A 12,554-nucleotide genomic window follows, 5' to 3' on the forward strand; every position below is an offset into this window, starting at 1 on the left:
CCAGGGACAAAAGAATATGACGTAAGCTTAAGGAATGGGGCCACTTATGGTTTACTTTGGAAAGAAGATTTGGAAAAAAAAGAGAGAGAGAGTTGTTGGCTTGATTTTATAGTAATACTGACTGTTAAACAAGCCAGGAAGAAAGTCCATTAAGTTGTATTTAGAAATGAAGTGATCACTTGAGATAGCATAACTCTATAATTAAAGACACATTACAGGGTTATAAATCAGCTGGCGGAGATACAGAACAAGTTAGGGTGTGGACAAAGCAAATGCAGTTGTGAGGTTGAACAGTGAGTGGCCAGTAGAAGCCAGAAGGAACCATGCACCTGTCCAGAATCCTCACCTGGGGATGCAGGGAGGTTACTGCCACCTAGGGACGGGCAAGCATTGGAGATTCATTTGAAGGCAGTGAGATTCACACTGGCGGGGGGGGTGGGGGTGGGGGGAGAAACAGTTTCTTGTTCACTTTGTTATGTGGCAGGATGGGGTGTTTGCCAAGAGCACTGGTTCTCAACCAGGGTCTTGTTTGCTTTCTAGGGGACATTTGGCCACATTTAGAAACATTTTTGGTTGTCACAGCTGGGGGGCAGGTGCCACTAGCCTCTCATGGGGAGAAGACAGCAATGCTGCTAAACATCCTACAGTGCAGCCCCCACAACAAAGAGTTATCTGACCAAAATGTCAATAGTGCCAAGGTTGAGAAAGGCTGACCTAGAGCCAGACTAGATCAAGTAAGCAGAGAAGGCTGGTGAAACAAAACATCCTGTCACTGGGCTTTAGACACAACTGTCAGTTTGAGGACTAAGGTGTCAACAAAAGAATATGTTGCAAGGATAGCAATGAAAACTACAAGAAGAAAGGGGAGATAACACTTTGAGCTGATTTAAATATTATTAAAAATTCTAGCTTGGATGACACCTTTATCTTCCTGATGTTTTTAAGCAAAATAAACTAACATCATTTGATATCTCCTGCCCCAACCCTCACCTTGATCCGATCTGTAACAGGCACTCAAGAAATACTTATTAGATAAATGAAACAAAATTCACATTTACTTAAGCCAAATATCCATGTAATTTAAAATATTTAACCTGTAATGAGCTTAATATGAGCATTTACTTGTAAGAAAAATGAATAAAGATTTTTTTAAGTATCTGAGATGTTCCATCTTTTGCTCACATAGCAGGGAGAGTTGAACAAGAACCAAATCTGCTGTTTTCCAATGTGCAGGGTCATTTCATTTTATTACCCTAAATGCAAAGGATCGAGTCAGCTTTAATTTTGTATTTAATTTTACATACGAGCTTTAGTTTTCATATCATTAGACAAAATTAAAAGCTGATATGAAATTGTCTCTGAAAAAAATGCTATTCAAGAGACACTTTAGTTTTCATTCTTTTTAAACCAAGAATCTGGAAGCAATAGAGCCTTCTAGCAAATCTCCCAAATCACACATGTTGTATAAGGCCAAAACGAAACAACAACACGATCACTACCTAGAGACTGATCACTAAGGGTTTATTTGTTTATTGATATAACAGTCAAACAGTGATATGTGTGTGTGTGTGTGTGTGTGAGAGAGAGAGAGAGAGAGAGAGAGAGAGAATATACAGAAAGCCCTCAATTTACCATGGATTCCAAAAGTTTGTGGGTCAGTTGTTTGGAACTCAGAATGCATTTCCCCATAGAAACAAGGCTATGGTTAGTTTCCCAAACTGTCCTGCAGCAGCGGATTTAACCCACAATGTGTCAGAACTGATACTACCACTCCAGTTCTGAAGCCAAGGGAACTAGGGTATTGGAAGCAGAGGAATGGAGAAAATGAAATCCTGCTCCCTGTCTTGAGCGCACAACCCTGACAAGTTCACAGTTTGTTTGGGGCACGTTTCCCTTCTCCTTCTGCATATTTCCCCCTCTTAGGGCTTTCTCTTAAGCTGCTAGGCACCTAAGTACCCTCATTTTTCATTTGCTTCAAAATTACCTACCTTCCTTCATTGCCTATTGAAGTCCATTTCTTTTATGCAGCTACCCTAGTGAGATGCTAAGGAAACTCACTCTGATTTAGTAATTTATAATAAGAGGGGATGAGTGATGGAGCTCTACCCAGTCTAGAACTGCATGCATTGTTGAAGGAAATTATTTATTAACATGGTTAAATCTTTAGTTAGAGAATTACAAGGAGTATCTGAAAGTGATGTCAAGATAAAATAAGTAGCAGTGGTAAAATTATGTTTTAAGACTGGAGGAGGTGTCCCTGCTCCTGGAGTTGGCGCCATTGTGTTGTTGCTACTTGCCCTGGCTTCTTACTGCCCAACACTTCGGAGCTCTGAAGCCTTACAAACCTCAGACGTTGCCTCACAATTACTCCTACAACAGGAGTTGTTGATCTCTAGAGAGAGCAGAGAGCTCAAGACTGGTATAGATAACTAACGATTGATATGTGTGAGTCACTGATGGGTAAGTCAAAACCTTCCTAGGGCTGTGAGCTCCTGAATGATGATGTCATGGTGTTTACTGTAGGATATGGAAGCTGACCAAACAACTTTGGAGAGGAAAACCCTGCGAAGAGCCATGTATTCGAGAGAGGCCAAAGCCCAAATGGAGGATGAAGATGAAGGTAGATCTTTTTCTTATATCTGAAACATTCAAGTGGGACGTGACTGCTTTACCTTGGCTACTGATGCACAAGTATGTCTGTGAAGAATAAAAAGCCACTTTGCAGGGAGAAAAGAGCTAAGCCAAATATGTAATACTGAAAATGAAAAGAATAGGAGCAAAGAAAAGGTGTATGTAATCCATCAACAGGCATCGTGAGCGGTTTCTAAGTGTGTCTTAGTGTATTTGTGCTGTGCGAGAGAGAGGGCTGAGAGGAAAAGGCCCTGTTTCGTAAATAACTCTAGACCCTTGTTCATATAAATTGGAAAGTCTAGTAGAATGACCAAATCAAGTTATTAATAAAATGTCAGTCCTTCAGAAATAAGCAATAAATGGGGAATATGAAGAAAATACTGTTTTGAAATATTTATACTTGAATCATTCAGTAAGTCCTCAGGGAATTTTCATGACAATACAGCAACAAAGAATAAGAGAATTCCACGAAAGCCATTTGTTATGCTTCAGTTTTCTGGATCTAATAAGGTACAGTAGAGAAAAAAGGATTTCCTGGAAAATAGAGGAATAAGATGAAATAATTACATTGCCTTGACATTTGTTGCCAAGAAGTTTGTAAGATAAATCTCATTTAAGTCCATAGGGTAAATGCACTATACTTCATGTTTCTTATACAGTTTTTGCTTAAGACTGCATTTCTACAAGCCAATTAAGAAAGAGAGAAAATTGTAATTTCAAGGCAAAGAATACCAAAATATGCTACCTTTATATTTCAGATAAGTATTCAGTACTTCAATAAATACTCATTGAGAGAGTGAATGAATGAACAAATGAATGAATAGATTTTGCACTTCAATTCCTTAGATTTAAAAATATTTTTTAAAATGTCTGGTGCTATAAACAGACATCAGTTTCTAGAATTTAAAACCAGTTATTTCTCATGCACTCTAAAAGTGGAGTCATGCCCAGTTACTCTCTCCAGTGTTCCAGTGGTTTGTATATGGCTGGATACTCTACCCTGGGCTTGTTGTGTTAATCCATTCTCTCGGGCATAAAATAAGGTAGTACTATTTTCTTACAGAATAAAATGATGTAATGCATATTAAAGAGCACGATATGCTATGTATTTCCCACTAGGTTGTTATTCCTGGTCCTGGTCCTGGTCATTATGTCTGTTTCTAGCCACCAGGAAGGGAAGAAGGGAAGTAGTTGCACATATTGTTCCTAACTCCTTGCCATTGGCTACTTCAATACATGGACAGATTAGGTACTGGGAAAAGGATGAAATCTTGTATTTAGCTGGGCAGCCATAGGCCAGTTGAAATTTCAATTAATATGGAAACAGAGAATGGATGTTGGGGAGACAGCTAATAGTCTGCAAGTGTCTAGCACTTTCACCATGCAGATTTCTAATCCTGTCCTCACACATTGACCCCACACTTACCAAAGGACATATTATCTGAGACCTGTTCATTTGCTGCATCCAGTTCGAAATACTAGGATCTTTGGTGATGCTCATTCTTCTCATAGTGTCCATATTTAGATCTCTGTGGTCTGATAACCTGTAAACCAAAGTTATCTATCTTTGCTACCCACAACCTACTCAATATAGAGTAGTGGAGTATGTAACAGGATAACTGCAATGAAAATGGTCTTTGGAAAAGGAAAGGATGGGAAATGCACAACATTCACCAGACCACACAAATAATCAAATTTTGCCAGTGAGGAAATGCTGAAATTCCATCTTCATTATAGAGTATGTTCTTAGGATAACCATCTTGGAGTTTCCAGATGGTTTAAACATCTGAGAGAAACTCCCTGACTCTTGTCCTCTGTCCTCTGCTTTTGCTGTCTGGAAGGTTTCTTCTTGCTCATGCTCCTCCATGACCACATCTAAAATGGACCATAGAGAGCATAGATTATGCCTTCTTGGGCAATCCACAAACTTCAGAGTCTATTTCCTTCTGGTGAAGTTTTACAAATACAAAAATTTAGAGTTCAAAAAATTGTAAGTGTCTAAAGGCCAGACCTGTGGTTTTATTGGCAACACAGTTCTTTCGATAACTTTGTAAACTTCTAGTCTATACTTCCTGCCAATTTGATGTGTAATAAATTGGCAAATTATCTCATCCAGACATAGATGTTGCTTATTGTTTTGCTCATTCATTCATTCATTCATTCATTTTTCACCAATTTTTTAAATGAGGTTCTTCCCGGCTAAAAGCATTTAAAATTTCTAAGACTAACACTTGTATTTCTATAAATCTGAGGGAGATTTTTATATGCTTTTTTGTGAGATAATATGAATTTTATCTACTTGTTGATGAGGAAAGCTTAAACTAATATTTTACATGCAGAGGAAGAAGAGGAGGAAGATGAGGATGATAATATGTCCACTGTAATGAGGCTCAGGACTAAAATGCCATGGAAAACCTGCTGGCGGTACCTTACTTCTGGAGGATTCTTCTTGCTCTTCCTGATGATTTTCTCTAAGCTTTTGAAACATTCAGTCATTGTGGCCATAGACTACTGGCTAGCCACATGGACTTCAGAGTACAGTATAAGCAATTCTGGAAAAGCTGATCAGGTATAGTGAATTCTGTTTTTAAATCATCAAGGATAAAATGTTGAGAGTAACATGATACTCTTTTGTTTAGTTTGATATTAATAGCCCAAATGTCATAGGACTTTTGTAATGATTCAGTAAGTTAATTAAAATAGGACCTGAAATGGAATGGCATGTCAAAATGGAATCTATTAGGATCATTTTTGTGTTTTAAAGCTTATCATAAGAAACATTTAAAGATAATGTTTGGATTTGGATTCAAGAGAGGTATATGCACATGATGTGTGTGTGTGTGTGTGTAACATATACACGGGACTTTTGTGTTATTGTTTTAATGGTATTGATTTTAACTACTGATGCCAATGTATTAGCTGGTTAATCTGAGATTGGGGATAGGAAGGATGAGCTCTACAGTGTAGAAAGCCAAGAATATTTCAAACCTGAAAACAGACTTTAATGCTTCATCTGCCTTTAGGCAAACCTTGGAAGAGAGTGAAGGAAACAAGGAGGGACATGGTGGGGGTACTGTCTTTAGTCTCCAAAAACTGCACTCCTTCAACTGTCTAAATTGATACAAGATAATGAAGTTGAAAATATTGTCTGACTTTGATATTTTGTGTTCTGATAATGACTGGTAATGTCATATGTGGGTTTTTTGGTGTCGGTTGCTTTTTAGACCTACTATGTGGCTGGATTTAGCATACTTTGTGGAGCAGGTATTTTTCTCTGCCTTGTTACATCTCTCACTGTAGAATGGATGGGTCTCACAGCTGCCAAAAACCTTCACCACAACCTCCTCAATAAGATAATTCTTGGACCAATAAGGTAAAAATGTAATCATTTCTTATTCCCCTACACAAAATCATAAAAACATACATCTTTAAATTTAAGTGAAATGTGGAATTTTAGAGAGTGTATTTGGTCTTTTAGCAAATAAACAGGAACCTTCTCATTTTCCCGACTCTAAGATGTCCATTAGCAGTGCTCAGGTTCCAGACAGTTTACTATTATCATACATTCCAATCTGTTTATTTCCTAGATTCTTTGATACCACCCCCCTGGGACTGATTCTCAATCGCTTCTCAGCTGATACAAATATCATTGATCAGGTGAGTGCCTGAGATACTTCCAAGTTCAGAAACAATTTTTTCAGTATAAACTAGATAACATTTAAGATAAAACATGATTCCTGTTAACAATAGAGGATGTCTAAAACTTAAAGCCTATAGGCACACTTATCAATATTATATTCATAACAGATTTATAGAGTAAAAACTTAAAGGAAAACCTTAATTTGAAATAATTTGTGCATGTAGAAGAGGATACTTAGAGAATGAGCATGAAATAAAGGGAAATGGTAAAGAATAAACTAACATTTAATTTTTTTATTATAAAAAGGAATCATTTTGATCAATGTTGTCTCTCCATTCACAGCAAAATTCTTAAAAGTTTAGTATTGATGCAGAGTGTCTCTCAGAAGCAAAGGATGGAATGCCAAGCTGTCTTAGATGTCCTTTACTTCAACTAGACTGGCTCTTTAATAAGAAAAGTTTCAGATGGTGTGATATTTTAGAGAATATTCCAAGGATGCCCAGTTTAGTTTTAGATCCCTCTGCCCTTCTAGAAGTTTGTCCTACAATTAAAGTCCTCAAACTCTAAAATTGGATCACTCCAAGAACATACCCCTTAAGATAATGGACAAAAGAATCCATCAAATCCAGCACTTGTCTTTTCTGACTTTTCAGAGTTACCTTCAGAATACCTAAATTACCCTCAGTTTAGGAAAAGAATGCTTGATGCATGCAGCTGACTAAAAAGTATACTGAAAAATTTGATGTTTTCTTTGGTGGTTAGTCACACTGCATCTAAAACACTTCATAAGGAATACATATGGAAAAAGAAGAGACAAAACCGTCCTTATTTGGAAGATGATATGATTGCCACCTAGAGAGTCCAAGAAAATTAGTACAATAAAAACCAGCTAGAAAGTTCAGAAGAGTATCTGCATAAGGTATATGACATAAAATTCAATAACTTTCTCTACACCAATTAAAAAATTAAGTGAAAAATAAATTCTATTCATAATAATAACAAAAACAAAAATAGAGAGAAACCTAAAAGAAGAAAAGAGATCCAACAATCCTAGAAATCAAAAAATCCTGTATATATAGAGAATTCCCCTATCAGATATCCAGAAACCATTATAAAAATAAAATACTCTGGTGATCACAGAAAACAAGCAGATCAAAAGAAAAAAATGGAGAACTCAGAAACACCAGCATATGGAGGGATTTAACACAGGATAAGTGTGGTATCTGGAATCAGTTAAAAAAAGGATTATTTTTTTCAATAAAGGATGTTGGACAATTAGCTATCCATAAAATACAAAGCAAATACATATGGAATAAAGATAGCCATATAAAAACATAAAACTATAAAATAAAATGTGGGAGAGTAGTTTTAGAATTTTGGGGTGGGAATTAAGTAAGACACAAAACTCTGAATAAAGAGAAAAGCCAAAGGAAATGACTATATAAAATCTTAAACTTCTTTTGAGCTAAAAGCATCAAAGACAAATTTAAAATGTAATAGATTAACTGGGAGAAAATCTGGCAACATATGTAAAGCAAGAGGAAAACATCCATAATCTGTAAAGAGCATCTAAAAATCAACAAGGAAGATAAATAATCCAGTCAAAAATATGAGCAAGCAAGATACAGAAAATTAATGTAAATGTCTTACAGAAGAGGAATAGCTAACTATGTTTTTAATAATATGCTGTGTTTTTAATAATATCCATTAAAAAGAGAGAGAGATTTGTATATGGTAACATGGGAAGGTTTATAGTCTATCTTGTTAAGTAAAATAAATCAAGAACACATGGACAAATAAGATTTATAGTATAGTACCATTTCCATAAAATCCCCAAGATAAACAGACCGACAGACTGACCAATGATAAGTAGATAGGTAGATAGATGGGTAAAAATACTGAACTAAGGGAAGTAAACGAAGTTGAAGGAGTGAAGACTTGCTTACAATGAAAATGTTCATATACTACTTTTGTAACTAATTATATAACTTAACATTAATATAAAGTGAATATTTTATTCCATTGTAATGAATATTTTCTTTGAGCTAAAATATTTTCCTTTCAAACTACCTTCTTAATAGCACATCCCTCCAACTTTGGAATCTCTAACTCGCTCAACACTGCTCTGCCTGTCCGCCATTGGCATGATTTCTTATGCCACCCCTGTGTTCCTGGTTGCTCTTGTGCCTCTCGGGGTCGCCTTTTATTTTATCCAGAAATACTTTCGAGTGGCTTCTAAGTAAGTAAAACAAAGTTCTATTCATTTTCAAAAGCCTATATATTTGATTTGCTGTGATTCAGATTTGCTGTAGTGTTTTTCAAGATTAGGTACGGAATTTGGAAATGCAACCTATTTTTAACATGATAAAACCTGTGTTATATTTCATTTGGAGATCTATTATAATTGTTTCTGTTATTGGTTGTTTAAGCCCTGGACATAGATTAACATGTGGATTAACATGTTGAGTTTTGAGTCCACAAACTATGCCAAATTTTTCATTCTGTTGTCCTTTTTCTGAACATGACATTGACAGAAAACTTGTAAAACCAAACACAGTTCCAAAGGGTAAGTGACTTCATATTGTTCTATTCCACAAATGGGGAGAAAAGATAAAATATTGTAAAATGCTAAAATGCCTTCTGTAAAAATCTAGGAGAATTTAAAAAGGTTAAAAATTTAAGCCAGAGTGATGACAATAACGTAGATAATCTTGAAATGTCTGATAGAAAAGCTGTAACTCCAAGAGATTGGAACTTTCCAGATTGGATCATTTAACACGTACTTGAGTACCCAGCCAAATATAAATAAAGGAAGCCATGAATCTTACATTCTTTTATTAACATAAGATTTATCATTTGCTAGATGTACTGTAGTTAAATGAAATGTAGTACAGTTGTTTTAAATTTCCAGTTTAGCTTTGAAGGCTTTCTATATATATTACAGTGAATTTTATATCATTGCAATAATCATCTTATTGCAACAAACACTCAGTAAGCATTCTGTGTTGAAAATAATTGTGTAAGCCATGTGGCAGCTGAAGAGATCCACCTGACAAGAACCTATTCTCAAGAAACTTAATCTCTGGGGAAAATAAAACATAGATAAGGTAATCCTTGTATGTGGATTAAGTGCTGGAATAAGAAGGTAAATACTGAGTTTATTCAGTAAAATGAGAATACTTAATAGGACTTGAGTGCAAGGAAGATGATGAAAAATTGGGGAAGGTAATAAGAAAAGCCAAGACTCTAGTTGGGATCCTCTCAATATATCATATAACATTTTTTAATTTAAAAACATGTGGTTGTTTCTCCATTTCAGCTATGATTTAAGGTCCTTCAAATGTTAGAGATCTGTACTAAATCTAGAATGTTTTTTCATTCCCAACCTCATCCATTTTTCTTGTAGCAAACTCAGACCAAAAGGAAGAAGTTAGTCATGAGTTCACTCTTTCATTTCTTCTAGTACTATTGCTAATGCTGCTTGCTGGAGGGGCAAGACATTCAGTTAATCCATTTCTGTTGTTTCTAAATCTATCCTTGTCTTGTTACCATTAAATATTACAGTCATGTCTTACTTCAGTCATGTACCAATTTGGGCCTATTTTTGCCCCTTTGCAATACAAATTGAGTGCAAAGACCCGGCAAATATTCCTAGTCCGTTATAAATTGGAATTGCAAATAATCAAATAAATAAATAAATAATAGGAATTGTGAATTTTGTTCATTATAAGAAAGAACAATCTGTTATTAGCATTGGTAGTGACTAAAATACGAAGATGATCCTTTTTAGAAGAGATTTATTTATTTATTTTAGAGAGAGAATGAGTGGAAGGGGCAGAGGGAGAGAGAATCTCAAGCCAGCTCTGTGCTCAGTGCAGAGCCCCACGTGAGGCTCGATCTTGGGACCCTGAGATCAGGACCTGAGCTGAAACCAAGCGTCAGATGCTTAACCGACTGCGCCACCCAGGCACCACATGGAGGAGATGATCACTTTTGAAGAATTAACACTGATAATGGATTATCAACCATTCTTATTTGAAATTTTTTGAAAGTGAGCAAATATGACCACATGACATTAAATTTCACAGACAAAAAAACCTTTCTAGGGGCACCTGGGTGGCTCAGTCGGTTAAGCATCTGCCTTCGGCTTAGGTCATAATCCCAGGGTCCTGGGATCGAGCTCCGCATAGGGCTCCCTGCTCAGCAGGGAGTCTGCTCCTCCTTTTCCCTCTGCCTGCAGCTCTGCCTATTTGTGCTCTCTCTCTGTGTCAAGTAAATAAATAAATAATCTTTAAAAAAGAACAAAAGCCTTTCTAGATGCTGAGGCTCTGCAGGACTCACTCATATTGAAAAGCTCAGGCAACTTAACAGACGTAAACACCCAAAGGAATGAAAGTGGGAGACAGGAAATGCCATTGAATTTGGAATCTCTGAAATCAAAGACCTAATGTGTGGTTAGCTCTGTAAGGAAGTGTTTCCTACTTATAAGAATACAAGGTCAAGCTATACACTCACCTTTTTGGTTTCACAAAGTATAGTCCTATAAACAAAGGCTTCTCCTTCCTAATTTTTTCCCTTCATTACAAACCTCAAATGTAGTGACCACCTGATACTTGTGTCAAATTGACAAATAGCCACTTAATTTTATGTTTAAAGTAGCAAACTACTCACATTCCTTCATATTCATTTTCCTCCTCCCCTCTTTCTTTCCCTTCCCTCTTTCTTTCTGTCTCCTCATCTGTAGTTTCTAAAGTGGACAAACCCATTGTAGAAACTCAAAAGAGATTTGCATTTGTTTGTGGCACTACACAGGCCACCCAGAATGGCCCAAGTTAATTGTTGAAGATTATGTAACAGTATAATTCAGTTGACTCTGGAAGGTGAATGTTGATGCTGCAACTCTAAATCCTCAACCCCAAAAACCTAAAAAAATGGCAGAAAAAAAAGACTGAAAAGAAAAAAGAGGGATGTTTTGAAACATATGGTATAACTCTTAGTCTATCTTCTAGAAATGCAGGCTTATGTGGTTTAAGGAAACGTTTTCATCAGTAGTGTGCATCTTTATCAAAAGGATGATTCAGGGGTTTGTCCACCAAACATTCACTGGATATCGTATATATGTAGTTTCTTGGAGGACCTATGAAAAAAAGTTCCATGAAGCATGGAGGCAAGGATTCAAACTCATTGTGGCCAAGGGCAAACTCATTGTCTTTTTCTTCAAATTCCTTTATTCTATGGCCCCCATCCTGGTAAATAATATGGTCATTTGTCAAGACTGCTAAGCTAGAAACAGCAAAGCCATATTTGACTCTTCTCTCTTACTCACCCTGCTACAATTCATTGATTGTTGCAGTTTAGAAGCCTACTTTTGGAAGACTATCTCACAATCCTTCCCTTGTTTTAAATCTCACTAGCATCCCAGTAATTCAGAGCTTTAAAAAAATCTCTGATGTAGACTATCTTAACTCACTTACTCTTTTTCATCCTTTATAGCCTCCCAAGTCATGTTGCTTAAGCATAGCCTGATCATTTTATTTCTAGTCTTCAGTGATTTTGTCCAAGCCACCCAGGATCCTCCACCACCTAGTCCCATCTCTCCTTTATACAGCCATTCCCCACTTCGGCACTCACAAAGGATTCTTAGCACCAGCCAGACTGAACCTGCCAGGTTCTTTAGTCTGCGGTGTTTGCTCTTGTTCTCATAGCTGGAATGCACTTCTTCTTGTCTGTTTTATTGAAGCCCTCCTCAAAGCTTAACATTTGGCCTAAATTCCACCTCCTCAAAAAAAAAAATATTATCCATCTCCTAGGTATGAGTTAAATATCCATCCCTTTGTGTCCCCATAGCAGTTTACTATAGTTGTTATACAAAGCAAGTAGTTTTGTATATTTGGCCTGGACCAAAATTCATTATGTACTCATCTTTCTCTTCCTCTTTAGATTATAAACTCTTTGAGGTTTTTGTTAACTGGGTTCTAGAAGAAATTAGTTGCAATGACAAGTAAAAACCCTAATTTAGGATGAACACAGTAGCCTCTGAACCTGAAGGCATATGAAGTTAATTTTGTACTTCTCTCTGTTCTAGGGATCTCCAGGAACTTGATGATAGTACCCAGCTCCCTCTGCTTTGCCACTTCTCAGAAACAGCTGAAGGACTCACCACCATTCGGGCATTTAGGTAAGCACACATATTTTCATTTTGCTGATTAAGCAATTACATCATCAACAGATCTATCTGCAAATAACTGATAATTGCTACCATTCTTTGGATGCCCACTGTGTG

The 12,554-nt window shown here is 36.5% G+C and overlaps 1 protein-coding gene across 11 annotated transcripts in view; it reads left to right on the forward strand.

The window, feature by feature from the left end:
* ABCC9 (ATP binding cassette subfamily C member 9) overlaps positions 1–12,554 on the forward strand; it is a 154,938-nt gene that overhangs the window by 107,461 nt on the left and 34,923 nt on the right. For all 11 annotated transcript variants that reach the window (XM_045873770.3, XM_045873768.3, XM_045873767.3 and 8 more), the window contains 6 exons: positions 2,524–2,620; positions 4,971–5,200; positions 5,856–6,004; positions 6,219–6,288; positions 8,353–8,510; positions 12,357–12,449. In XM_045873770.3, the coding sequence (XP_045729726.1) occupies positions 2,524–2,620; positions 4,971–5,200; positions 5,856–6,004; positions 6,219–6,288; positions 8,353–8,510; positions 12,357–12,449 (797 nt within the window). The remainder of the gene's footprint in view (positions 1–2,523; positions 2,621–4,970; positions 5,201–5,855; positions 6,005–6,218; positions 6,289–8,352; positions 8,511–12,356; positions 12,450–12,554) is intronic.

This window comes from Mirounga angustirostris, unplaced genomic scaffold (assembly GCF_029215605.1).
Source record: "Mirounga angustirostris isolate CCGP_5_RB_7025 unplaced genomic scaffold, mMirAng1.0.hap1 SCAF_5, whole genome shotgun sequence".
NCBI lineage: Eukaryota > Metazoa > Chordata > Mammalia > Carnivora > Phocidae > Mirounga > Mirounga angustirostris.